A 26,984-nucleotide genomic window follows, 5' to 3' on the forward strand; every position below is an offset into this window, starting at 1 on the left:
TCTTATTAATAACTTTATAAATTGTCATTATTAACACCAGTTCATTTCTCTTCCCTTGTGAAAAGTCAGTCCTACATTAGGTTTTCTCAAGATACCAAGTAAAGGCTATCCTAAAAAGTTCTCATGAAAAGATAAAGGTGAAAACAACTTCACTGGGAAAAAAAAAATCTTCCCATTTCCTTTCTCTGTCTTCTTTAGCCTCTTACCAACCAGGACAGGAAAAATGTCTTGAGCATCTTTCAAATCAGCATAACCAAGTAATACATAAAACACCAAACTCTTCTATCTATCTCTGCGATCACTTTTAATGGTCTGTTTCCATACTTCATATAATGGACCAGAAGTTAAAAAAAAAGTACTCTCCATTATTCTATAGAGAAAGATAAGACATTTTTCAACTGCCAGTACAAATTGTGTGTGTATTTTACAGCATTTCACTTCACTTTTTTTTTAAATTTTTAAATTTAGAATTTTTAAAAAATTATTTTTTTCCACTTTGCCTTTAAAGATACCGTAATAACATCTGTCATTTCTACGAGAGTCATTTGAAACAAGAATTACATGTGTAAAGTGGTTTGTAAACTTTAAAGCATTGTATAAATGTCAGTCATTTTAAAGGAGGGGTTTTCTTTTTTGACCTTTGATCTGTATGGGGAAATTTCAGTGACTAAATTCTTCCTATCCAGATCAATACTCACTCTACAAATTATAATTTTGGAAAGTTTCCTGGAAGGCATTAAAAGGTTCAGTGAGTTGCATAGTCACATAGTCAGTATTTGAACCCAGAACTTCCCAACTCTTAGACTGGTTTTCTTTCCATTACATAACACTGCCTCCTTATTCTGGTTTTTTTTTTGGTTTCAGTCTTGTCCAACTCTTTTTAATCCCATTTGGGTTTTCTTGGCAAAGATAGGGGAGTGGTTTTGCCATTTCCTTCTCTAGCCCTTTTTACAGATGAAGAAACTGAGGTAAACAAGGTTAATTGACTTCCTCAGGGTTACACAGCTAATAAGTGTCTGAGTCCAGATTTGAACTCAGGAGGGTGAGTCTTTCTGATTCCAGGCCTTGGCACTCTTCTCTAGCTGACCTGTTATTATTATTAGCGTAATAAATTCTTGTAAATTGGATTGAATAGATGAGCACCAGATTCAGAGTTCGGTACCTGGGGTTTGAATCCTGGCCCAAATACTTAGATCTTATGTGACTTTGGGTACACCATTTCAGTTCTCTCAGTTACCTTTTCTGTAAAATGAAGGAGTTGGACTTGATGACCTGTTCTCTGGTTCTAGCTCCAAATGTCAGACTTCAAACCCAGTACCTTTCCCATTGCCCTGCCTTTTTTCTTCCTTGTTTACCATCTGTAGCTTGACTTTGGCATTTGGGAGTCATGTGGTGCCCACCTGGTCACTGGTGGGTTAGTTCTTTGGCAGGCTGGAGCCTTCATTCATCCAGTAGCCTTTTATTAAATCAGTAAGCATTTAGCAAGCTCTTGCTATGTTGTGAGAGGTATGCTAAGGGCTGGGGGACATCCCAAGAAACCCAGGTATTGTTTCCTTGGTGCTGACCTTCCTCTGTTTCAGCCTTAGGTTTGTGTCTAATCCCCAGAGTTTCAAGCTGCTGGGGTATCCAGGCTGTGGTTGGGACCCAGAGTTCTCTTAACCAAAATACTGGGAGGAAGTAGGAGAAGGAGCCATGGGGAGCTCATGGTGATGCTGATGGGATCAGTTGGAGGAGAACAGGCCTGAATTCATCTGGCCTCATACTCTTACTAGCTGTGTGACCCTGGGCAAGTCACTTAACCCTGTTTCCCTCAGTTTCTTCACCTGTGAAATGAGCTGGAGAAGGAAATGGCAAATCACTCCAGTATCTTTGCCAAGAAAACTCCAAATGAGATCACAAAGAGTCAGATATGACTGAAAAACTACAGCCTCTTGACATGGGTGTTGGTCCTTATTGCCTTTAACTAGCTGGGTAACCTTGGGAAAGTAGCTTAATCATTGTTTGCAGTCTCTTCATTGGTAGAATACAGTGTGTGTGTGTGTGTGTGTATTTACATACTAGGGTATATAAAAATCAGGAGAATGGGTCAGCAGGACAGAGCATGGGGCTTGGGGGAGGGGTGGAGAGCAGATTTTACAAGCAAACAATGAAAATTTGAGTGCAGTGTTTGTTAATACATTTTCAGTTTAATTCAGCAAATGTTTACTATTTATTTTGTGAGAATCAGTCCACAAGTATTAAGCACGTACAGTGTGCCTCTGAGGCACTGTCTTAGGACACTAAGCACACAGCACCAGAGAATGAAGCAGTCCCTGCCACCAAGCGGGGAACTTTCTTATGTGGGAGACAAGTACGTATAGAAAAGCAAATAGCTTCAAGTTAATAAATACAAATGTCGTTTTCTGTCGGGGAGGGTGGCTAGATGAAGAAGAGTGCATCTGAGCTGCATCTTGAGGGCAGGGATTCTCTTAGGAGGCATAGGTGAAGTGGGAACATCTTTGAGAGATATTCCAAAGGTGAAATCGACAGGCTAAGCAGTAGATTGGATGTGGAGACTGAGGGATACAGCAGGGAGGAACCTAGGATGCCCTGGTAGCCCAGGGAATTTCCTGTATCCTGATAAAATCACAGCTCTTATCTCCTCAAAAAAAGCTATCCTCCTGGCTTGTGTTAGGTAGTTGGTGGGTTTCGCTTAATGTCTCTGACTCACAACACTGTCGGTCACACACAAAGAAGCAGGGCAGATAGGTGGGGGCGGTGATGCGGAGTCAGGATGGCCTGAGTTCACATCCAGCCTCAGCTATCTGATCTATAAAGTCACACCTGTGTGCCATTTTAGGACATAGCTATCTTTTATATTTATAAAATAGTCTCTACCTCCCAGGGTTGTTGTGAAGATCAAAGCAAAGAACATAGCAAGTACAAACTTTCCTATCGAATACTTGCTAGTAATTTTTAGAATAGAAATAGAGACCAAAGGGGAAAAAGCAATTTGTCCAGGGTCATCTTACACTTGCAAGGCAGTTGCTAGCTTTTGCAGACATGGCAACAGAACTCAGGTTTCTCACCTTAGCCTAGAGGGCTCCCCACTGGGCCACACTGCTGGTGTGGTTTCCATGCAGTGCCTTTCTCAGGGGGGCTTAGAAGGCTGACTCCCCTCCCAGCTGCAGGGATAGCTCAGGAACATGGTGGTGGCACTTGGTTGGCTGTGTGACCTTGGGTGACACCCTAGGTGTCTGTGAGCAACTCTAACTCTGTCAGATATGTCACCAACCAGCCACTGATCTGGGTCTGCTTCAGTAGAAGGAATTTCCCCATGACAATTTTCTTGCCTGGATAAATTGAGGACTCTGGACTCCTCAGGGAGTAGTTGTAGGGAAGGGATGGTGCAAAATTTTAAAGTTCCTGCAGAGATAGGAGGACTGGGAAGGAGGATTTTTTCTCCAGCTTTCCTCTAGAGGGTATTTTTATTCTGTACAAGTTCAGGGACTGAATTGTAGGCTTACCAGGTGGAAGGGGTCCTAGATAATCACCTAGCCCAGTCCCCTCAGTTTATAGCTGGGGAAACCAAGAACTAGTCAGTGTTCAGGATATACTTATATACATGATGTGACCCCATTAGAATCTAAGCCTTTCAGGGGCAGAAACCTTTTCCCTTTGTGTCTGATGTGGTTAATAAATACTTATTGATTAGTTAGCCAGAGGGGATGGGGGAGGGGTGGGGGGGGTAGAGTTGTTCAAGGATGTATAGCTAGTGAGGGCCAAAGTGAAGATTTGAACTGGGCTTCAGATCTTAAGCTATTTCTCCCACCCCAGGACCCTTGAACCCTGAGGCTTGGATCTCACAATATCTTCAGATTAGAGATACCTAATTCTCCTCCTCTCCTCCTGTCTGGCTCAGGGCACATTGGCTACAACTTTACGGGAGGTGAGGCCCACAGCTTTCCTGGGAGTGCCCCGGGTCTGGGAGAAGATGCAGGAGAAGATGAAGGAAGCCGGTGCCAATTCTTCCTCATTTAAGAAGAAAGTGGCCGCGTGGGCCAAATCCATTGGTTTTCAGAGACACATGAGGCGGATGACTGGGTTAGTGGAGCGCGCGGTTTGGGGGCTCGTGTCTGTGCCTGGCATGAGTGACCTTTTCTTCAGTAGGGAGCTAGAAGAACCATGGAAAGGTTTCTTACTTCCCACTTGTACCTGAGGAAGAGTCCCCTCTATGACATTCCAGCCTCTACTTAAAGACCTTCATCCATGAGGCCTCCTTGCCTTCCTCCCAAGGCAACCCATTCCTCTGTCCATTCAACTGTAAGGATGCGGCTTCCCTGGCACAGAGCCTGGCACAAAGCAAGCATTTTATGAATGCTCATTAACCAGATCACTGATCGTTTTAATTGTCCAGAAGGATTTTCTGACATCAGACCTCAATTTAGACCTGTATTTAACGACTCTCACTTTCTGTGAGAAAGTCACTCTGAGCCAAGGGTTTTCTTATGTGTAAAATGGGGATGATTATACTTACACTACAGGCTGATTAGAAGGAAAAGTCCACAGAAACAGGAAAAGAGGCTGGCGTAGGGGTTGACGGTTGCAGTAGGCCCACAGGCCTTACTGTTGAGTAGGCCCTGTTTTTGATTTCTTTTAAAGGGAGACAGATTTTTCTCTGAGCTACCATCTGGCCAAGTGGTTGGTGTTTTCTAAAGTCCAAGTTGCACTGGGCCTAGACCGCTGTGCCCAGTACTTCAGCGGGGCTGCCCCCCTCACCAAAGACACCCTGGAGTTTTTCATGAGCTTAGACATTCCTGTGTGTGAGCTGTATGGTATGAGCGAGAGCACGGGACCCCACACGATGACCCACCGAGATTGCTTCAGGATGTTGAGGTACTTGGGCTGGCTACCCCAAGAGGCCATTTGTCCTCTTAAAGGGAAAGTTCAAGAAATAATGATGAGGAGTGGGAGAAGGGGTGGTGGATGCGTTTTCCTGGGAAGACCTTTACTGGTGGTGGTGAAAGTGGAGTCAGAAGGAAGAGGAGTGCTTGACTTTTCAACCTTAGGCTCTTTATTTTTATTTTTGGGGGAGGTGGGGTAAGGCAATTGGAGTTAAGTGACTTGTTCAACGTCACACAGCTAATAAGTGTCTAAGGCTGAATTTGAACTCAGGTGCTTTATGTACAGCACCGCCTAGCTGCCCCAACCTTAGGTTTTTTAGGAAAAACCCTTTACCATGCAAGTGACCTTGGGCCCAAAGACCCTCTCCATCTGGCTTTCAGACCTGTGTGCTGTAGGTTGAGAAGGAAAAGGTACCTGAAGGGAGATGGTGAGAGATTGAGTCATAGGGCATCTGGATGGGGAGGGCCTCTTCTGACTTCTAGGATAACATTCTCTCATGGTTCTCTGCCCCTCCCTTCTCAGTCTCTAGCCTCATGGCGCAGCTGGACAGGTAAAAGGAGATAGCCTAGGTCAAGCATTGGCAAACTTGATGGTGTAATAGAATTGTCTGTGGTTTGTTGCAATTTTCTAAGGGCCCTTAGAACCCAGGATGTCAGAGCTGGGAGGGCCCTTAGAACACAGGATGTCAGATCTGGGAGGGCCTTAGAATACAGGATGGCAGAGGGGAGAAGGCCAGGATGTCAGGACTGGGAGGGGCCTTAGAACACAGGATGGCAGAGCTGAAAAGAGCCTCACAATATAAAATGTCAGTGCAGGGAGTGACCTCCGAGGCAAGAATATCAGGGTCAGGAGGGAGTCCTTGGCACATAGAATGTCAGAACCAAAGGGAGCTTAGAACACAGAAGATATTAGAGCAAGGAGGACCTTAGAAGTAATTTACTCTAACCTTCTTCTCTGACTTTTTATTTTTAAGAGACAGGGAAGCTGAGGCCCAGGCGATGGGAGGTCCAGGGTCATAGGTATTTATTCCATGGCAGAGTTGGGACCCAGGCGGTGCCTTTCTTTGAAATACACTTAAAAAATTCCTATTAATCTTTCTCTGCAGTCTAATGCCCTTTCCTTCTGTTTGCATATTCCAAACACCATTTAGTGCTAAGCCTGGTGCTAGGATGGAGGGAAGACGCCAAGGCCTTATCACTTAACAGTTCCCAGTCAAGCACTATTGGGACTAGGGGTAAGGAAGTTACAGAGAAAAAAAGAACCAGGATCCATGCAATGCTTTAATGCTCGCAAAGCAGTTTGCATATATTATCTCATTTGACCTTTACAGCAGCCCTGTGAGGCAGATGCTATATTCTCGTTTTCTAGATGAGAAAACTGAGAATGAGGATGGGTAAGTGACTTGCCCAGGGTCACACAGCTCGTAAGTGTCTGAGGCCAAATTTGAACTCAGATCTTCCTGACTCCAGGCCCAGTGCTCAATCCGCTACACCACCTGACTGTTTCTAAATGGGTGTTTGGCATCAGAGCTGGCAAGGATCCAACCCGTATTTGAGTGGGAATCCTTTCTGCAATCTACATTCAGCCTTTGCTTAAAGGTCTCTAGAGAAGGGGGGAGAAGGGATTTACTATCTTTTAAGGCAGCTAATTTCATTGTGGTTTAACTAAGATAGATAGGAGCTTTTTTCCTTCCCTAAATCTGTGTCCTCATGTCCTCTTTGTTCCTAATTCTGCTCTCTGGGCCAAGCAAAATGAGTCTAATCTCTCTCTCCAGCCCCTTAAATACTTCCCCTGTCTTTTTCCTCTCCAGACTAATATCTTTCTTAAAATCTTTCTGGCAACCAGAACTGGACTTGGCATTTCAGAAGGGGTCTCACCTGGGGAGAGGGTAATGGAGCCATCTCATAATTTAGCCTAAGATCACTTTAGTTCTTTTGGAGGAAAAAAATGTGACTTTTTTCTATTTATTTTAATAGTTTATTATTTTTATTTTTCAATTTACAATGAAAAAAATTAATCTATTCCTAGCTTCCCTCAGTTGAGCAGATTGTTTAAAAACATTACATTGTGGTGTGATAAGTCAAACAAATTCTAACATCAGTCACATCCAAAAGCATATGTCTCTTTCCGCATTTTAAGATCATCTCTGTCAGGAAGTGAGGGATGTGTTCCATCTTCATCCTTTTGGATTCTCATTTCATCCTTGGGTTGCTCAGAGTTTTAGAGTTTTCCAAAGTGGTTTTTCTCCATAATATTCTTGTAGGTGTAGAAATTGTTCTGCTGCTGTTCACTTTTGATCTGTTTTACATCATTAAGATCATTAGTTCTTTTAACTCTGGGGTCAATAGGTTCACCCCAACTCCAAGATCTTTTTTTCCCAGGAAATGTTGTCTGACCAAACCTTCATCATCCTGTACTTAGATGCTTAGTTATGTGGACCCAAGAATAGGATTTGACATTTGTCCCAAGACAGTTTCACCGTATTCGATTTTGGCTCTCACTCTTATTACGTTGAGACCTTTTGGAACCGTAACACTGGCTATCCGTCTTCTGAGTTCAGCCTAGTTTCATGGTATCCAGTAGAGTATTTTTTTCCATTCTCTTGCTACTAACAAGCGTTACCTTTTCTCTCTATCCTGGGCCCTCTCTCTGGATCTTTCCTGGGCTCTCACATTACTGGCTTCTTGCTGCTGTACCTGTCCCCTGTCAGTGACCTTACCAAAGTGGCCAGTGTAGATTAGAATGGCCTGCATGTCCTGGAGGAGGGGAGAGAGAAGAGTATGAGAAGAGCAAGACTCCTGAGCTCCACTGTGCTCTTCCTGGTATGGCACTTAATAAATGTTTATCAATTGGTATTGTAGTAGAAAAAACCCTGGACTTGAGATCAGGCAAGCCCTACATCTGAATCTTTGCTTGGACACCTTCCTTGGAGCCTCAGTTTTGCCCATCTGTAAACTGGATGTTAATCTTCATAATACTCACTTCATCAGTTTATTATATAGAAAGCTCTTTGTAAACCTTAACATATCATTGAAATTAGAGCAGCTGGGAATAAGTGTACGCTTTTCTTAAGCTTTATCATTTATATAGTATTGACAACATTCTTGTGAGAAAATATTTTTGTCCCCATTTTAGAGAAGAGGAAACCGAGGCCTGTAGAGGAAAATCACCTTGCTCAAGGTCACAGGTTGGGTTCTGACTCAGGCTCAGAGCCCTGCCTTGCTCTCTGCAGACCTGGGTTGGTGATTTGACTGAAGGGGAGGCTGGTGACCTTCCACAGCCCTCCCTCACTCATATCAAAGTCAACTGCAAATCATGTCATCATCTTGATGTCATGGTCCTCCTCGAGAACGAAGGACAAACACAACTTGTTTGCAAGTATGCTTCTCTCTCCTCCCAGCTGTGGGAAAGTGATGCATGGTTGTAAGAACCTGATCCACCAGAAGGACCATGAGGGCGTTGGGGAGATCTGCTTCTGGGGCCGCCATGTCTTCATGGGCTATCTGGACATGGAAGACAAGACTAGGGAGGCGATTGATGAATGGGGCTGGCTTCACTCTGGAGACCTTGGGAAGATGGATAGTGATGGCTTCCTTTATATCACAGGCAGGATCAAAGGTAATCTGTGGGAAGGAAGGAAGGAGAAAGGGAAGGGAGAAGGGAGGAAGATTGGAAGAAGGAATTATCAAGCTCGTCCTATAAGGCACTGTGCTAAGCACTTTACAGATATTTCATTTGATCCCTGTGATAACCCTGAGAAGTAAGTGATATTATCATTCCCATTTTAAAGGTGGAAAAATTGAGGCAGACAGAGGTAAGGGATTTGTTTACCTAGGGCCACACAGCTAGTAAGTGTCTCTGAAGTCATGTTTGGACTGGGGTATTCCTGACTCTAGTTCCACCCAGCTGCTCCTGAGTTCAAATTTGGCCTCAGACACCTACTAGCAAGGTGACCCTGGATGAGTTATTTAATCTCTGTTTCCCTCAGTGTTTACTCATCTATAAAATGGAGTTGATAGCACCTGCCTCTAGGATTGTGAGGATCAAATAAGTAAGAGAATATTTGTACAGCCCTTAGCCGAGTGCTGTCTCTTAGTGGGTGTTATATAAATGTTAGTTATTGATGATGATGAACATTATGGTTCATGGCTTTGATCTAAGTTCAATTCTGTGCAACAGATGTTTTCTTTGGATCCTTTATTTTGTTTTGGGCTTATTGACCTTAGAAGAAAATCCATTGACCCACTTCTTTGTTCCAGAGCTCATCATCACTGCTGGGGGGGAGAATGTCCCTCCTGTCCCCATTGAGGACTTGGTCAAGGCGAAGATTCCAATCATCAGTTTTGCCATGTTGGTAGGCGACAAGGCCAAGTTTCTCAGCATGCTCTTAACCCTTAAGGTAACCCTGGCTCTGGGACATGGGGGTTTTTCCATGGGGCAGCCAGGTCTTAAGACTTGGGCTCTAGAGACTTAGAGAGAAATCTCCCAGTCTCTGGCTCCCAAAACTGACCTCTTTATTTGAGGACCTTTGGGGTAACTTCGGGAGCATGGATGAGGGTTGCCATTGGTGTCTCCTTCTGCAACAGTGCCAGGTCAACCTAGATACTGGGGAGCCTGAAGATGACCTTTCGCCTGAAGCCCTGGAATTTTGCCAGAAATTGGGGAGCAAGTCAAAAAAAGTGTCAGATATTGTCAATGGCAAAGACCGCCTTGTTTATGAAGCCATTGAGAAGGGGATTGAAGAGGTCAACAGGCAGGCCACCTCCAATGCCCAGAAGATCCAGAAATGGTTGATATTGAATAAGGACTTCTCCATTGTTGGTGGAGAGCTGGGTAAGCAGAGGTTGCATGGGGTTCTTGGTGCTGGAGATGGAATGGGCAGGGCAGGGTTTGGCATGTGGGGGGAGGAGTTGGGTTTCTGGGGATGATTCAGATTCTGATAAGCTTCTGAACAGCCCCTGAGCTGGGCATTGGCTTCTTCCATTCTCCTTTCCTTGTAGCTTGGATGGTATGTGCCTCGGGGCCTGCAATCCCAATGTGGCTCTTGATTGGAGTAGTGAGGATGGGTGGGAATAGGAAAAAGCACTGCACCGCGCCCCCCCCAACACAAAGCATGTGGGGTCAGGATTCTAAAGCTAGAAGACACCTAAGTCCATCCTTTACAGCTATCTGGAGGACTGGGGAGGTGAAGTAATAATAGTCAGAGGCAAGATTCGAACCCAAGTGTCCTGTCTGTAGAACAGGGGTTCATCACCTCTTTTTGGATCCTGGACCCCTCTGGCAGTGTGAAAGTCTGTGGACCCCTTATTAGAATCCTGTTGGTACATGTATAAGACAAAATGCATAGGATTACAAAGGGAACCAGCTTATCATATACGCTTACTACAATATTTAAAAATATTTAAAAGGAAAGAATGTTAAAAAAAAAAAAAAGGTTCCCAGACCTCAGGTTAAGAGCCCCTACTCTGCTGTCATTCACTACCCTTTCCACTATATTGTAGGTGAATGGAAGATTTCTTTTCCATAACTAATCCTTTCATTACCCCCGCTTCTGCCTTCGGTTACTCTCTGCTCCTCTCATTCCCTGTAGTCAGTGTCAGTGAACCTTTCCTTATAGAGCACTTCAAAATTTACACCAGCCCCTTCTCCACAACTACTCAGTGAAAGCAGGTAGAGGCTCTTCATGCCCCCATTTTATAGATTAGAAGCTGACCCTAAGTCTGGCTTGCCCTCCACCATTGACCTTGACTCCTCTTTCCACAACAGCAGCTTCTACCTCATCTTGGTGGGGGAAAGCCACAGTCTGACTTTTCTCCCGCAGGTCCCACCACCAAACTGAAGAGGCCTGTAGTGACCAAAATGTACCAAGAGCAGATTGAAAGCTTCTACCAATAGCTTCAGGCCACCAGCCAGAGGCTACCCATCCTTGTAAAACTTAATTTTTCCAGCCTGGTAGGCTGTGCAATGAACATTTACAATCCTACAGACTGGCGCTGAAGTCTCTGTTCAGGCACACACGTCCATCTGAGGGACGTGCTTCTCTGGGAGTGAATGAAGAGGGTATTATTTGTATACATGTTGTCCTTTTTATCTCTGGGGGTTTAGCCATCCATGTGGTCTAAGTAACTTCCTTGTGCTTGAGAACCTGAGCTTTGGGTGGGTGGATCCATCTACCTCGGCTTCTCCCCTTCCCGCTGCTGTCGCCACCAGGGGAAACTTGTGGTTCAGTTAAATAATTAATTTATTCTTTACCAAAGTTTTTCAGCATTGAACGTAAGGTACCTTGCTGCCTGCATCCAGCAAGGACGGAATAGAGATGTGGCCTCTTGTGTCAAGCAGAGAGCTTTTGACATTAAACATAGAAACTTCTCTCCCTTTTCACCTTTCTCAGGGCACATCCAAGGGAAGAGGGGGGAGTTACAACATTCCTACAGGTAAACAGGAATCCCTCCCTCACTCTCTCCAAAGTTTCATCAGCATGATGGATGTTTCTGCCAGTCCTCTTGGTTGGTGGCAGTCACTGGGCTGCAATCTGTACAAAGTGATATACTTGTGGGTTGCTCAGCCCCTCTGGCTTTTCCCCCTTCCTGCTCAGACAAGAGCTGTCAGGCCCCCTAATAAACCAGACTAGCCTAACTATCAGTGTGATAGCCAAGCCAGGGACCAGATGATCTTGAAGAGACCATGGGTAGCTGATACCAGCAATTATTCTCTCATGGCAGGTTACCATTTTCACACAGGATCTTGGATTTAGAGTCAGAGGGACCTTTGGTGACAATCACTCCTCCCTCTCCATCATTTTACAGATAAAGAACAACTGGGGACCAGAGAGGGAAAGTAACTTCCTCAAAGTGACATAAGCTTGTAAAGGGCAGAGGCAAGATTCAAACTTGAGTTCTCATACTGCAAAACCCCTGCTCCTTTCCCACTGTAGCATGATGCCTCCCTTTTCCACTTCCCGACTTAGAACTGGAGTAGGAGCCTTTTCCCTGTTTCTGACACATGGTAGCAGTGCTCAGCTGTGAAACGATGGGGATGGATAACATGGCTTTCAGCTCTTCACCTACAGTCCCCATTTTATGGTCAGGGAATTTTTATGGAGTCCAACTGACGGATGAAATTTCTAGAAAAGAAATTGTAGCTGGGTTTTCCAACCCTTTCAAAGCAGCTTTTCCTCTATACCAGCAATGGGTGAGCGCCAACACAGCCATGATAGTTAGCATCTATCTAAGGCTTGAAGGTTTGCAAATGATTGTCTTATTTGCTCCTTCATCTGAGGAAGCTGCTGCTTGTACTTCCATTTTATAGATTGGGAAACTGAAGCAGCGACATATATAACTAGTGTTTGAGGCTGGATTTGAACTCAGGTCTTCCTGCCTCTCAGATGTGGCATTGTTCATCCACTGTGCCACTCTGGGCTAAGGTCTGGTAAGTGCATCTGTTCCTGGGGCCAGCAAATTGGAGGCACCTTGCTGAGCTAAAAGGCTCGTATCCTGAGGGGCCCAGCGAGTTGTATGAGCAGGTGACAGATGGCTTGGCAGGGGCATTGGTCTTTTTGGAGGGATCTTGTCAGGAGACACAGCTGGCCTTTACCAGGTAGCTCAGGAAGCCAGCAGTCAGCCCTAGACTAGACTACCTGAGACTTGTCTCCTCCGAAATGGATGGTGGAGCTTGGATGTCTCTGGGCTCGATTTCCACAAGTACTGTTGATCAATAAAGCATTTCTTTGACAAACCCTCATGGTGGTTTCTGTCCTTTCTGGTGGGTGCTTTTCTTTTGAAAACAGCAGCTGTGAATTCCTCAATGACGTGTATGACATCTTGGCAAATAATATCCTCTTGGATTTTAATATAAAGTGACAAATTTTGCCAGCCTAGCCTGTCTTTCCTTCCTTTCTCAGCTCCCTACTTCTTTCCTATTTCAGTGGCTCATGATTTCACCAACATGGTTTGTTCCATGGAGACAAGTCACACTTTCCATGCTGTCTCATCCTGGGCTGTGCTTGGCTGAGGCTTTCCATAAATCTTCCATAGAGTAGCTGCACCTGATATGTTGGACATCTTATGTCCCTTTAATAGTCTACAGATACCAGGTGAGGCTTTGCCTCTGTAGGGTGGTGGTAGCTAACAATAGTTTCAAAAAAGATCAAGACAAGTTAGAATTTTGGACCAAATCTTGTAAGATTAAATTGAGTTGGGGTAAATGTAAAAGTTCTACGCTTGGGTTAAAAAAAAACCAACCACACTAGTGCATGTTGGAGGGTGGGGGTGGGACAGGTGGTGAAACATTGTGCTTTCTAAAAGGTGTGGGGCTGAAATCAAGTGATTCAGAAATGAATTAAATAGCCCAGCAGTCTAACCCCCTCACCTCCAAAAATACCTAGAGGTTTTCAGTGGACTGTAGAATCCACATGAGTCAGAAGTGACATAGTTGCTCAATAACCAATGCAACCTTAGAGGGCATCGAGTGGCACAGTGGTAAGAAGGAAGGGGTAGTTCTGCTAATTCTTTTCTCAAAAGTGTGTTTGGTGTGGGCATTCCATTCCAGGAAGGATATTAAACATCTGTAGTAAAATCATAAGAGGGTCACCCTGATGCTGAGAGGGGCAGGGGAAGTGGATTGGAGATGAGGCCATATGAAGGTTGGCTGAAGGAATAGGGTCTGTTTAGCCGGAACAAGAGAAGACTTTGGGGGCAATGACAGAGATGAGAGCAACTCGTAGGAGAAAATTGATGGGAGTTGTTGTTCTGAGGACATAACTAGAAACAATGGCTCCAAGTTGTAGAGAGGCAGATTTTAGCTCTGTAAGGAAAAAAAACTTAAAAGATGAGAAGTATCCCAAAGAGTGATGATCCACAACAGGAACATAGAAGGATTCTCTAGGGATGGTAGAATCAAGTGCATTGTCCTTTTCCTTCTACCATGTCCTGTCTATTGCATTAGGTACTATGGTCTGTATGATTGTTATGGAATATGATGAGCTAGTGATGAAAACTTTTCTGGATGGAGAATGTATGAATGAGAGCTGAAAGGAATTTAAGAGGTCACTGAATCATCCCTTCTCCCACCCCACCACCTCTGATTTTCCAGATAAGAAATCTGGGCTTCAGATTCCACCAAGGTTCACCCAAGGACATACCTACAGTCTTTGGTTTCACTAAATCTCACTTGATCTTGTCTCCATCCATCAACTCCACAGGTTGGATGACCTCTAAGATCCCTTCCAAAGCGTAGAAGTTGTGGGAGTGGAAGTGGGGTGAAACAATGACCATAGGAGGAAGAGGATGGGCAAAGCCCATCCTTGACCTTAAGAGAGCAGTTCAGGGAAAAGAAAATGATCCCTGGGCTCAAGACTATTGCCATGTTGATGTCCCAGGAGGGCCATAAGAAGCAGATGCTAGAATTACAGATTATGGAATTATGAGGGAAGGAAGGGGGAGGGAGGCCCCTAAAGGAAAACTTTGGTGTCTTCTCCTAGTTCTCCAAAGTGTTTCTCTCCCCTCACCCCATCAAATCAGTTATTCATTCCTATTGATTCTTTGTGATTCTCTTTTCCCTGTCCCTTTCCCCTCATACTACCATAACCCTAGTTGGTTGCTCATCATCTCGTATCTGGACTAACCTCTTAGCTAGGAGCTTTAGGTGGCAACTCCTGCCTGTTCACTGTGATAACTTCCTAATTAGCTTCTCCTGCTTTCAGTCTCTTTTTTCTAGTTCAGTCACTATATAGCTGTCAAGAAAAAGTCTTCAGCAAATCACATAGCTCCTTTGCTCAAAAAATATTCAGTCTTATGGAGGAACTCTTGGACCTCCCATTTAAGCCTCCACCCTAGAGGATTCTACTCTTTCAGGTTGCTTCCCAGTGCATTTTTAGATTTGGAGACTCTATATAGCTTATTCTATGTCAGTCAGTCAAAAATGAAAATACAAAGAATATCCTAGTCTACAGTTTGGCTTCAATCTACCTCTCCAACCTTCTTTGGCACTGCCTTCACCTACTTTGTGTTTCAGCCAAAAGGAGTATATGTTATATTCTGGTCTTTTCTAGTTGATATATTTGGGTAATTATGGCTGGAACATGTCCTTCATCTGCGATTGCTGAAATTCTTCTCAGCCTACTTCAGATGCCACCACCTACAGAAAACCCTCCTTGAGTGCATACTGCCCATTCCCCTCAGTCCATTCTCTCTACTCAGAGGGTCTTTCAGCACTTTGGCTCCCTCCTCTGCCCATCACACTTGTTAATGTTGCCTTGCCACTTTTAGATTGTATGCTCTTTGAGGTCAGGAACTTTGCCATATCTTTGTTTCTACAGCGCCTTTAATATTAAGGAACTGCCTGAGCAGATCAGATTTTAAAAGAACCCTATTGGTATTAGGACTATTTGACTTTTGTATGTCACAGTCATTTGGAGAACACAAGGGATTTGAGGTAGCCAACATCACAGAACTTACTAAAATTTAAAATCATTTGCCAGATACTCAAAACCTTCCACGGTCCAATGCCGCTCTGACTTTCAATTCAACCAAACTTTATTAAGAACCTGTTATAAAAAAATGAAAAAAAAAGACACCCCCCCTCCCCCTCCAGAAACTTACATTCTCCTGAGTGCAAAGCCCACAAACAAATATAAAGGAAATCTAGGAGTGAGAGAGCCCTAAGAAACAACAGGGGCTTGGACAAGGCTTCATGGCAGCATCTGAGTTGAGCCTTGAAGGAAGACCAGAATCTTAGGATTCTGAGAGGTGGAGATGGAGAAGGTGAGTATTTTAGGCATGGGGAAGTTGGGAACGAGATGGACTTCTCTCAGTGGGATAGGGGCTAAGACATGGGAGATGTATGAGTTATTTTCATTATTTCTGTCCCTTGAAGAAACTGGGGCTGAAATAATAAAAGAGAAGGTTGGGAGCAGTAGGACTCAGGCAGAGTCTGTTTGTGGACCTGAACAGGTGGTTGAGGGTCTGGGGCACCACCTGGTGGCTTACCTTACTATGGAGCACTGAGTGATGTTGCCAGAAGGAAAGCCTCTTAATGCTCCTGTGAGTGCCCCTCTGAGTGCCCCTCTGGGACAGAGAACACCGTACATATGCACTGTAATGAGTTGTGGTGGTGTCTTATCCCTTACAACTGTCAACTGTGAGTTCCATGGGGGCAGGGACCTTGTATTCCTACCATAAACATTTGTTGTTTTATATTGTATGTGATGCAGCTCTTACCAATGCTAAAAAGAGTAGGTTTCCAAACGCAACGATCCGTACTATCTGTGTGCTTGTGGGCCTTTAGAAATTACAGGGCTCCTACCTTGTCCATTGGGGTGGCATTTGGATAATCAAGGGGGACAAAAGCTGGCTATTTACCAAAAGACATGATAATATATACCGAGAAAAGGACTGTGCTTCCAAAGGGTTTAAAGGTAGGGGAGAAAATTGAGGCCCATAATGGAAAAGACTTGCTCAAAGTTGCACAGATGGTTAGCGGGTGAGTGAGGATTTGAACTCAGGACTTCTGATTCAAAATAAGGTCCCTTCTCTTCTCTGGGCCTCAGTTTTCCCAGCTGTAAAATGATGGTAAATGATGTAAAATGATGATCTTGTGATTTCTTTGAAGCTACACCTTGCCCAGGAAAGGCTAGGAACGCCAGGATATTAACCTTGTCCGTATCCCAGAATGACCCTCCAGGTCCAGAGGAGAGCTTCTGCATGTCTTATTTTCCTTTAGCTCTTGTTGCCCAGGTGGATGAAGAGCTGAAGAACCGAGACTGGAGTCAGCCTCATCCTTGATGCTGGGACATGAGGGGAGCCTGGCTCACTTTTCAGGGGATGTGAATACAGTATATTTACAGAATCGTTCCCTCTGCCTTCACTTCTTTCTCCCCATTCTGCCCAGCTCCTCAGATCCTAATTCTACTGGGCAACCCAACAGGGAAGAATTTGTGTGGTAGAGGGGAGGAAAGTGACTTTCCTAGGATCGATCACACAGTGGGTTAGTAGCAGAACTAGGACTAAATCTCAGATCTCCTGATTCTCCCACTACCTAGCAATGCCTCCCTGGTGCAGGCCACCTGGTTTACTGGGCAAGCTTACTCACAGTTTATTTACATATCAGTGACCCGTATGTCAGAGTTAACCTTATCTTAGATCACTTAGCAATAATCATTGAGCCTAGGACTTCCCATTTCATAGGGTCTAGAACTAGAAGGCTTAGAGGCCTCCCATTTTATAGATGAGAATACTGAGGCCCAGAGAGGACAAGTGAATTGCCAGAGAATACACAGGGAGTAAGAATTCAAACTCAGATCTTTTGGATCCAAGTCCAGGGTTCTTTCTATTCGCCATGCTTTCTCTTTCATTAAAAACATGTGACCCAGGGAAAGTTTAGAATTCTTCAGTGATAGTTACCTTGTGGAAAGTGGTCTTCTTGTGAGTGTTCTGGCAATGCTGAGAGATATTAAGAAGCTGGTGTGAAAACCTTGGGCCCCTTGGGCGGCATGTGGCTCACTATGGGATGGGCTGGGGAGAGTAAGGTCACAGTGATGTCATAAGTGCTCTCTGGCCAGGAAAGTTCTGAGAGTCTGAGTTCCTCTTTGAAGGTCAGGAAGTGACCAGCCTCCCTGCTACCAGCATGCCATCTGTCAGCCGGCAGTGACCAGATCTTGGAAAGGAAGAGAATGTTAGCTTCTCCCAGTCTTCCTGTGAAGGGAGCAAAACTGGTGGAAGAGAGAACCATCCTGAGGTTCTAGGGGTTCTAGTCATGTTGTTTGTTGGCTGGTGAGGGACCCGATGGTGCATCCTATAAAGAGACAGGTACTGAGGGCTCTTTGCCCCAGGAATGGAGGTGCAGGGGGTACACATGGCCAGGGCCACCAGGAGTCTTGCACCCATTCTTGTAGCTGAGAATGGCTCTTCTCACTAAGTATTAACAACAACAAATAACTATAACCATTATTTGCCCCACCCAGTCCTTACCCCGTATTGTACCCTACATACCCTGTACCCTACCTTGTACTGCTGGTTTATAGGATCATAGAATGAGCCCTGGAAACGGCCTTAAGGAATACATGGTCTAGCCCCCTTATTTTACAGTTGGTAAGGTAGCCTGGCATAGGGGGCTGAGCTGGGAGGGGGGGTAGGTGAGGGGTGGAGTGGCAGAGAGATATAAGACAAGGTAGACAAAACCAGGAGTGCAATAGATCCTGGCACTTTTAACCCTAGTTCTGCTCTGTGCCCTGCAGTTCTGAGAACAGTATCAGTGCAACGACGAAGAGAAATCTAAGAAGCTTTGAGAAAAGGAAACAGGCAGGAGAAACTCAACTAGACATGAACAAACCAAGTGAGTTGATTTCTATAAAAGCCTGTATCAGTAACTACACATTGGATGAGTAATGTAACTGAATCAGTTATTTTTCAAATGTATTTGTCTTTATAGTTTCTGTGGCTTGAAATAAGTTGAAGGAATTCATAAATGTTATTTTGGGGGGTTTGGAGAATGGGTTCTGGAGTGCCACCCCCCACTGAAATAAACAAGGATTTGGGAAATTTTGGAAGAATAAGAGAAAAAATTAATACTTTTCATTCTGAAAAATATTCTAGTCATTCATTAATTCATTCAACAAACATTTTTCAAACATCATGTGAGTCTTAAGTTGAATCTTAGGTCAGAGTTCCCTTCTGATTATGCAAAGGACCTAGAAACACATTAGAGACCTCCGCCTTAGCTGGTTCCCTGACCCCAACCAAGTGAAACCTGGGAGCATCAGAATCTGGAACTTCACTAAAGGTGACTATCAATTTCCCTCACGAGGGTCAAAAGGTACAACAATGTTATTTATACACTAAAAGACCCAGAAAGGAACTGCACTCTAAATCCAAGAGTGTCCCTTTCTCTGCCTCCCACTTGCAGTTAATCACCCTGCCTCCTGTGACCTACCTGTATAGTCCCCATAACTTACAGTATTATCCTGGATGGGGCCTCAGAACAGGGGAAGGTTCATTCCTCCATGTCAGTGCTCTGAGTTATTCTTTGTCTTTGCTGGTGACCTGTTCTTTGTTGGAGCTCTCTGTGTCGTGTCACCTTTTCGTGAGCATCTGTCCAATTCCTGAAAGGTGTCATGAATTCTTCTCAGTGCTGGCCTCAGGGAGATAGGGCCAACTCTGGAGCAGCTGCTGAGCAGATTACATCTCAGTTGGATGTTACAGCTCTTCTTTGACCCCAAGGCATCAATTGCTTCTGGCCTAGTTAGGTCTCCCTAAAGAGGATGTTATTTTTACACCTGGGTCCCAACGCCCCACTACCAAAGAGGTCTTTTCAAGTGGTTGTGGGAATACATCTTTTATTCTTGGGCTAGATCATGAATAGATCGTAGCTTCTCTTTGCTCCCTCCTGTACCTCTCAACCGAGTCTTAGGGTTCAAGGAGACACTCCTGCTCCCTTTTCATTTGCCTTGCTGCAAAATCTTTGAGCTACTTTCAGGAAAATGTTCATGTAGATCTTTCCAGGTTGTTCTGAGAATGCTCATCATTTCTTACAGTACAGTAATATTCTGTCACAATCATGTAACACAATTTATTCAGCCTAATTGATGGGCATCCCCTCAAAGTCCAATTCTTTTCCATCACACAAAGAACTGCTATAAATATTTTTGTACATATGGGTTCTTTTCCTTTCTGGTTTTCTATCTTTTGGGAAACAGATCTAGCAGAGGTTTTGTTGGATCCAAAGGTGTGTGTGGTTTTATAGCCCTTTGGGCATAGTTCCAAATTGCTCTCCAGAATGGTTGAATCAGTTTATAATTCCACCGATAATGCATTAGTGTTTCAGTTTTCCTACATCTTTTCCGTCATATTAGCTAATCTGATAGGTGTGAGGTGGCACCTCAGAGTTATTTTAATTCCCATTTCTCTAATCAATAATGATTAAGAACATTTTTTTCCACATAACTATAGCTTTGATTACTTTGTCTGAAAACTGCCTGCTCATATTCTTTGACCATTTGACAGTTGGAGAATGGATCTCATTTTTTTATAAATTTGACTCACTTCTTTATATATTTGAGAAATGAGACCTTTATCAGAGAAACTTGCTATAAAAATTCTTTTCTGTGCGGACTGCTGTGTATTTCTCTCTATCCTATTTTCCCCCTGTTTATCCTACTCTCTCTCTCTATCTCTCTCTCTGTCTCTGTCTCTGTCTCTCCTTCTGTCTCTGTCTCTTTTTCACTCTATGCATCCTTAAAAGTGTTTTGCTTCTGACTACCACCTCCCCCAACCAACCCCACCCCTTCTCCTTCTATTTTCTTGTAAGGTAAGATAGATTTCTATACCTGAGTGTGTATATTATTCCCTCTTTAAGCCAGTTCCAATGAAAGTAAGGTTCAAGTGCTCCCCCCTCACCTTTCCTTCCACTATAAAAGTTCTTTTGCACCTCTTTTATGTGAATGTACCCCATTCTACCTCTCCCTTTCCCTTCTCCAAGTGCTTCCTCTTTCTAACTCCTTTTTGTTAGATAACATCCCACCATAGTCAAATCACACTCACACCCTTTGTCTATGTATCCCTGTGAAACCTGGACAGCATATCAGCCCCATGCCAGGAAGCTGAATCGCTTCCATTTAAATTGTCATAGGAAGATTCTGAAGATCACCTGGCAGGATATTGAGGTCTTTTCTCATACCAAACTGCCAAGCATTCAAACTCTGCTTCAGAGAGCGCAACTCCAGTGGACTGGCCACATTCTTCAAATGCCAAACTTCAGTTTGCTTAAAATGAGAACTCACACAGGGCAAGTGCTCACATGGTGGCAGGAAGAAGCAATACAAGGACACTCTCAAGGTCTCTCTTATGAACTTTGGAATTGATTATATGACATGATTATGAGACACTGGCACAGGACCACTCAGCATGGCGTGCCCACATCAGAGAAAGTGCCATGTTCTATGAGCAAAGTAGAACTGAAGTAGTTCAAAAGAAACGTAGGATGTACAGATTTAGAGAATCCATCCCAAATGTTTGCATGGACTATTTGTGCCTGACCTGGGGTAGAGCATTCTGAGCGTGTATTGGTCTGATTGGCCATGGCTGGATGCACTTTACTTTGACTCTAACATAATGATGTCATTTTGGTCCTCTTTGAGAATGATGGACAACAAACCAACTCTTAACTGATGATAAAAGTTATTGGAAGTTACATGTATTGTCCTCTCAGTTTAACCTTATTGAATCCCTTATGATTTTTCTTTCGTTTCCCTTTTTTTATGCTTCTCCTGAGTCTTGTATTTGAAGATTAAATTTTCTAGTCTACTCTGATCGTTTTGTTAGGAATGCTTGAAAGTCCTCTATTTCACTGAATATCCATCCAATATTTTATTTTCCCCCAATTACTTGTAAATATTTTTAACATTTATTTTTTAAAATTGTGAGTTCCATATTCTCTCCTTCCCTCCCTTGCCCTCACTGAGAAGGCAAGTAAATTTGATATGTTGTACATGTGCAGTTACACAAAACATTTCCACATTAGATATGTTGTGAAAGAAAACACAAAACAAAAAAAACCTAAGAAAAATAAAGTTTTTTTTAAAAGTATGCTTTGATCTGCATGCAGACTCCATCAGTTCTTTCTCTGTTGGTAGATAACATTTTGTATCATATGTCTTTCAGAATTGTCATGGATTGTTGTATGGTTGAGTCCTTCACAGTTGATCACTGTACAATGTTGCTATTACCATGTACAATATTCTCCTGATTCTGCTCATTTCATAGTAACTTTCAATGGTCAGAATCTTTTGTGTGTGTGTGGTTTGCTCATTTTCCAGCCTATTTCTTGACCTTTAACTTTATATTAAAGCTGGGTTCAGCTGCCAGTGTAAAGTGAGCATAATCCCAAGCTTCAAGTTTTTTCAGTAGCTAGTTCTAGGGGTCTGTAAATTTTCAGTTCTTTCAGGGTGGTATGATCTAAGGAGAGGTATGTTTGCTACTCTCCTGGTCTGTGCTCTGGTGTGTGAGCAATCACAAGCAGTCTTTTCTACCCTAGAACCATGACCAGGGATCCTGCTCCCCTGTGGTCAAAAGTTTTGGTCTGCTAGTACTTCTCCTTGCACTAAGACTTGACCCAGAACTAGGACCTAGATCTGTGTAGGGCAATGCAACAGTCCTGCAGCCAGTACCAGCAAAGGGAACCTTGTCTTCTCCTTCTGACCAGTTGTCCAACCCCCTTACTGTCTTTGGGCTGAGAGCTCCGGAGCTGATTCAGTTGCCCTCAAGGTCTGTCACCTGCCCTGGACTGAACTCCACTCTCACCCTGATGGGACAGACCTTTTCTATCAACCTAAGTTGTCTTGGGCTGGAAAATTGTTTCACCCTGTCCAGGTTCTGCCACTCCAGAATTCCCTTCAAGGCCTTATTGAGAGTTGTTTGGAGGGTAATTTGGGAGCACTCAGCCTTTTCTCTTCCATCTTGGCTTTGTCCTCTCTGTTCACCATTTCTATGACTCCCAAGATCAGAAAACCTTTCCTTAGCCTCCTACTCCCATATGTGTGTTGTTTTTCCCTATTAAAATGTAAGCTACCTGAAAGCAGGGATTGTCTCACTTTTGTATTTGTGTCCCTGGTATCTAGCACAATGTCTGGTTGGTGTTTAATAATACTTTTTCATTCATTCATTCATTGCTATACAATTTAATCACATCTAATCTAAATACAATCTAATACAATCTAAAATCACACAGGAGTTTTTGGTTGCCATTTCATAGCTGAAAGTGGTGAGCTCCCAGAAAATGGAAAACAGAACCAGATGTTTCCATGGGTATCTCAGGGATGAGTGCAGTTACTTATGAATTTTGAAAAGAAAAAGATTGGAAAGTGTTGACTGCTGATGTCATTCTCATCATGGAGGGAAAACTTTTTTTAGGATGATTCATGTTGAGCTTGTAGTCTGCTAGAACACTGGAACTTCTTCATATGAACCACTGACCAGACACACTTGCTTTGTTCTATACTGATGGAGTTAATCTTGAACCAAAATGTAAAATTCATTCAAATATAACTGTGATCTTGTCTATTTGGATGTTCCCTCCAACCATGCAGATAGCAACTTGTATGTACTTACCAATTCTGTGTGAATCTTTTTTTTTATTCTCCCATAAGTTCAACAGCCAAGACCTTGCTCATTTTCTCAAAGATACCAATAGAATACTTGTCCTGTTCCCCTGTTGTCCCTTGTCCTCAACACATGGCCAGTCCATCTTTTCTAATTACATATTTCCCTGACAACATTGTCTATTCTTGTTTTTCTCTGAATTTGTTCATTGGTTCTAGGTCGATTCCTGTTCTCACCCACCCTCAGCCTCTTTATTGCCCCTCTAATATTAATTTTCACTTCTTTGGAGACTTGTGTTCCATATTTTGTCACTGTTTAGCACCCCTAATATTGATATTAAGAGATGTGTTTCTATTTCCATTTGACTCCAATGTCATTAAATGAACTTTGCAATGTCCTGAAGGCAATCCCATCCACTATCCTCCTCTTTTTCAGTTCTGGGTCCAATTCATTATTCATTCTTATACTATATATGTTGGTATACATAATAATGGACAAACACCATAAGTTGACTTTTCTATTGCATATTATAATCTAGGATAATAGCCATTCTTCATCCATTTGGTCTATTCTGTGTGGATGGTCAAGTCAATTTTTTTTTAAAAAATGGCTACAGATCTCTTTCAGAAGCTTTGCACTTCTAGTACTTGATACAACCACTTAATCGCTGAATAAACATTAGCTAGTTGCTCAAGGCCCCTTTAATAAAAAAAAAAAAATCAAACTGGGAGGAGAAGACCCTCAGGGTTCCTGGGTAAAAGAGAAGCAATTACTATTTAGTATTTAAATCCACTCTGTGCTAAGTGGGTGGGGACTTGTCAGTATTCACTGAATAGGTATATGTCACTCAAAGTGAGAATGTGATAAGACCTTAGCCTGAAAGGGCCAGGATCTCCTATTGCATCCTGGGCCATCTCCAGTCATCCTGATGAATATCCAGCCACTGGACCCAGATGGCTCAGGAAGAGAGAGTGAGGTTGGAGACCTTGCACAGCCCTCCCTCACTCAAATCAAAGTCAACTGCTAGTCATGTCATCATCCTGATGTCATGGTTCTCTTCCAGAACAAAGGACAAACACAGACATTAACTAATTATGTGCAAGGCACTGTGCTAAGCACCTGAATTACAAAGGAAAGCCAAAGACAGTTCCTTCTTTCAAGGACCTCATAGTCTATGGTGAAGATAACATGCAAACAGTTGTATACAAACAAGATGTACAGGATCAATTGAAAATGATCAACAGAGGAAAAGCATTAGTATTAAGGAAAATTGGGAAAGGCTTCTTAATGGAAGGTGAGATTTTAGCTGTAACTTGAAGGGAGCCAGGGAAGCTGGGAGATAGTGTTGAGGAGGAATGTCCTCCATTTCAGGGATGGAGGACAACCAGTGGAGGTACTTGGAGTTGGGGGATGGAGTGTCCTGTATGAAGGTCATCAAGGAAGTCAATGTTACTGGACTGCAGAGTAGGGGCAGGGAGGAAGGTGTAAAAAGACTGAAAAGGTAGGAAGGGCCCAGGTAATGAAAGACTTCACAGGCCAAACAGAGGGTCTTATAGTTGATCCTGGAGGTAATAAGGAGCCAATGCAGTTTATTGAATGGCAGAGGAGAGGGAATGATATGGTTTAGGAAGATCATTTTGACAAATGAGTGGAGAAGGGACTGGAGAGAATTGAGGCAGGGAGACCAATCTACAGGTAATTGTAACAGTTGAGGTGGGTGAGGTGGCAATGTCAAAAGAAAGATGGGCGTATATGAAAGGTATTTTGAAGGTACCATTGGTAGGACTTGGCAACTGATTGAATATGGAGGGTGAGAGATAGTGAGGAGTTGAGAATGATACAAGATTTCAAGCCTGAGTGACTGGGAGGATGGCAGTGCTCTTCATAATAATAGGAAAATAATGAAGAAAGGAGGGCTTGGGGAGAAAGAGAATGAATTCGATCTTGGCCATGTTGAGTTTAAGACATCTACAGGACATTGAATTCAATAGGGTCGGTGATCAGTTGGAGGTGGAAGTCTGAAGGTTAGGAAAGAGTTTGGGGCTGGATAAGTAGATCTGAGAATCATCAACATAGAGATGATTACTGAATACATAGCAGTGAATGAACTCACCAAGAGAAATAGTATAGAAGGAGAAGAGGAGGGCCCAGGACTGAGCCTTGGGGATACTATGGTTAGTGGGCTTCAGCTGAATAAAGATCCAGGAAAGGAGACAAGTGGTAGGGAGAGAACCAGGACAGAACAGTATCACAAAAGCCAACCTAACGTCATTTGCAAATGAGAAATTTACTTTATTTAAATTTCTATATAAAATTATTCTCCATTCTCTTCCTCATATTCCATTTTTCATCATAAATCACTTGTTCAAATAATTTAGGATTAAGTTGTTTCAATTGTGTGCCATATATTTTCTCATTGTTTTCTCTGCTAGATTTTGGCTAATTCTGATCTTTGCTCTAAGACAACAATGGTCTGACTGTACTTGGTCAGATAATTCAGACTGACTGCCTACTTCACTGGCCTTTCTTTTCCCATCTTATGAATATATTCAACCTCATCTTTTGTGTGTGTGATGTTGTTCGTGCCTGCCATGTCTAATGCATGCCAGTTTTGCTCTTGAAGAAAGCATTTGTGAAATAAAAGCATGAGTTTTTGATGTAATCTCTACTTCCGGCCTCTCATTTCTTCTTCCTAATCCATACTTTGTGATATATTTCTCACCATTTCCACTTATTTCCCATTATTAATGGAGGTTGCTGAGTATTAGAGTGTATGTTAATTTAATTTGGAGAGGTTTTTTTTTTCAAGTTCTGAGGGCTTACTAGAATTTTTCAACTTCTTCAAGTGGAGACATATGCTGCATTTTTATGGTGATCTTTTTGCAAATATTTATTGTAATGCAGCACAAGATGACTGATTATCCTGTGAAGTGACATTTTTTCTTTCCTTTCAGTGTATGATAAATCTACTACCCCTTCTGACTCCTTTCTTTACTTTTCTATTGGAGTATCTGTGAGTCATCCTACTACTTGGCTCCAATTTCCTTTTTCTTCTGTTTTCATTTATAGCAAGAATGTCAAGATTGATATGACTCATTCTTCTCCCACAATATGTCAACTTGTTGGCCACTGGACAAGGATCTCACCATTACAGTACAGTACCATGACAGCCAAGTCAGTGTTTACAAATGGTCTAAAATCTTTTTGATTCCTAGAACTCTCTTGTCCCCTTTTCCATCATTCTGACACCATTGCTTCAAAAGCAGAAGGGGACCACACAGGATTGAGGGCTATTGTGTATTGTTCTTTATTTCATGGGTTGTCACAGTGGAAAAAAAATATTCAACAAGTGGCCAGCCTTCTGAAGATGAGCCATATTCCATCTAACTAAGTTGATTCTTAGAAAGTAGACTTAGTTTGTTACAGGACCATATTCCCTATTAAATTTGACATTATTAGTTATGATCAATTATTGTAACCTTTCTAGATCTTTTTGGATGCCAACTCTGTCATTCAACAATTTAGTAGTCTCTTACAGACCCTTATGTTTTTCATAAATGCTGGAGCTGAGGTCAGAGCCCTAGAGCGTTCCTGCCTCCTGTAACATCCAGATATTATCAGTTTCTCTCTGGGTCCAATCCTTTATTTAGTTTTAAATCTATCTGATTTTGTACTATTATCTATTTCATACATTTCCATCTTTTTCACAAAGGCAGCATGAGAGATTGTCAAATGCTTTCCTAAAATTTAAGTATACTGTAGACTGTTCTCCTGATCTGTCCAGTCTCATTATACATTACTCACCTTTCTGCAATTTAAAGTACACCAAAGTGACTTGGGAGAAGATGAAGAGGATTTATTTTCTGGGGAGACATCAGCAGTTGACTGTAACTAAAAAACTGTTTATGAGAATTAACGGATACCTCTGAGAATGTCTGGAAAGACAATGTGAGGAGATTGAGTTAACTCATTCTGTGGAGAAAAAATTCTGAGATATTTTAGCTGCTCCTG

General features: G+C 42.9%; 2 protein-coding genes across 12 annotated transcripts in view; both read left to right on the forward strand.

The window, feature by feature from the left end:
• ACSBG2 (acyl-CoA synthetase bubblegum family member 2) overlaps positions 1 to 12,618 on the forward strand; it is a 52,824-nt gene extending 40,206 nt beyond the window's left edge. For all 5 annotated transcript variants that reach the window (XM_072601977.1, XM_072601976.1, XM_072601978.1 and 2 more), the window contains 6 exons: positions 3,902 to 4,083; positions 4,642 to 4,875; positions 8,285 to 8,502; positions 9,144 to 9,283; positions 9,471 to 9,717; positions 10,706 to 12,618. In XM_072601977.1, coding sequence (XP_072458078.1) covers positions 3,902 to 4,083; positions 4,642 to 4,875; positions 8,285 to 8,502; positions 9,144 to 9,283; positions 9,471 to 9,717; positions 10,706 to 10,779 — 1,095 coding nt within the window. In that variant the 3' untranslated portion in view covers positions 10,780 to 12,618. The remainder of the gene's footprint in view (positions 1 to 3,901; positions 4,084 to 4,641; positions 4,876 to 8,284; positions 8,503 to 9,143; positions 9,284 to 9,470; positions 9,718 to 10,705) is intronic.
• Positions 12,619 to 17,392: 4,774 nt separating this feature from the next.
• LOC140499940 (long-chain-fatty-acid--CoA ligase ACSBG2-like) overlaps positions 17,393 to 26,984 on the forward strand; it is a 71,905-nt gene continuing 62,313 nt past the window's right edge. For 3 of the 7 annotated variants that reach the window (XM_072601980.1, XM_072601984.1, XM_072601982.1), the window contains exons 1-2: positions 17,393 to 17,651; positions 18,116 to 18,213. In XM_072601980.1, coding sequence (XP_072458081.1) covers positions 17,635 to 17,651; positions 18,116 to 18,213 — 115 coding nt within the window. In that variant the 5' untranslated portion in view covers positions 17,393 to 17,634. Of the gene's footprint in view, positions 17,688 to 18,115; positions 18,214 to 26,042; positions 26,148 to 26,984 lie in introns of those variants that run through there. The other 4 variants (XM_072601983.1, XM_072601987.1, XM_072601985.1 and 1 more) reach the window with 3 other exon arrangements.

This window comes from Notamacropus eugenii, chromosome 4 (genome assembly GCF_028372415.1).
Source record: "Notamacropus eugenii isolate mMacEug1 chromosome 4, mMacEug1.pri_v2, whole genome shotgun sequence".
In the NCBI taxonomy this organism is placed as follows: Eukaryota; Metazoa; Chordata; class Mammalia; order Diprotodontia; family Macropodidae; genus Notamacropus; species Notamacropus eugenii.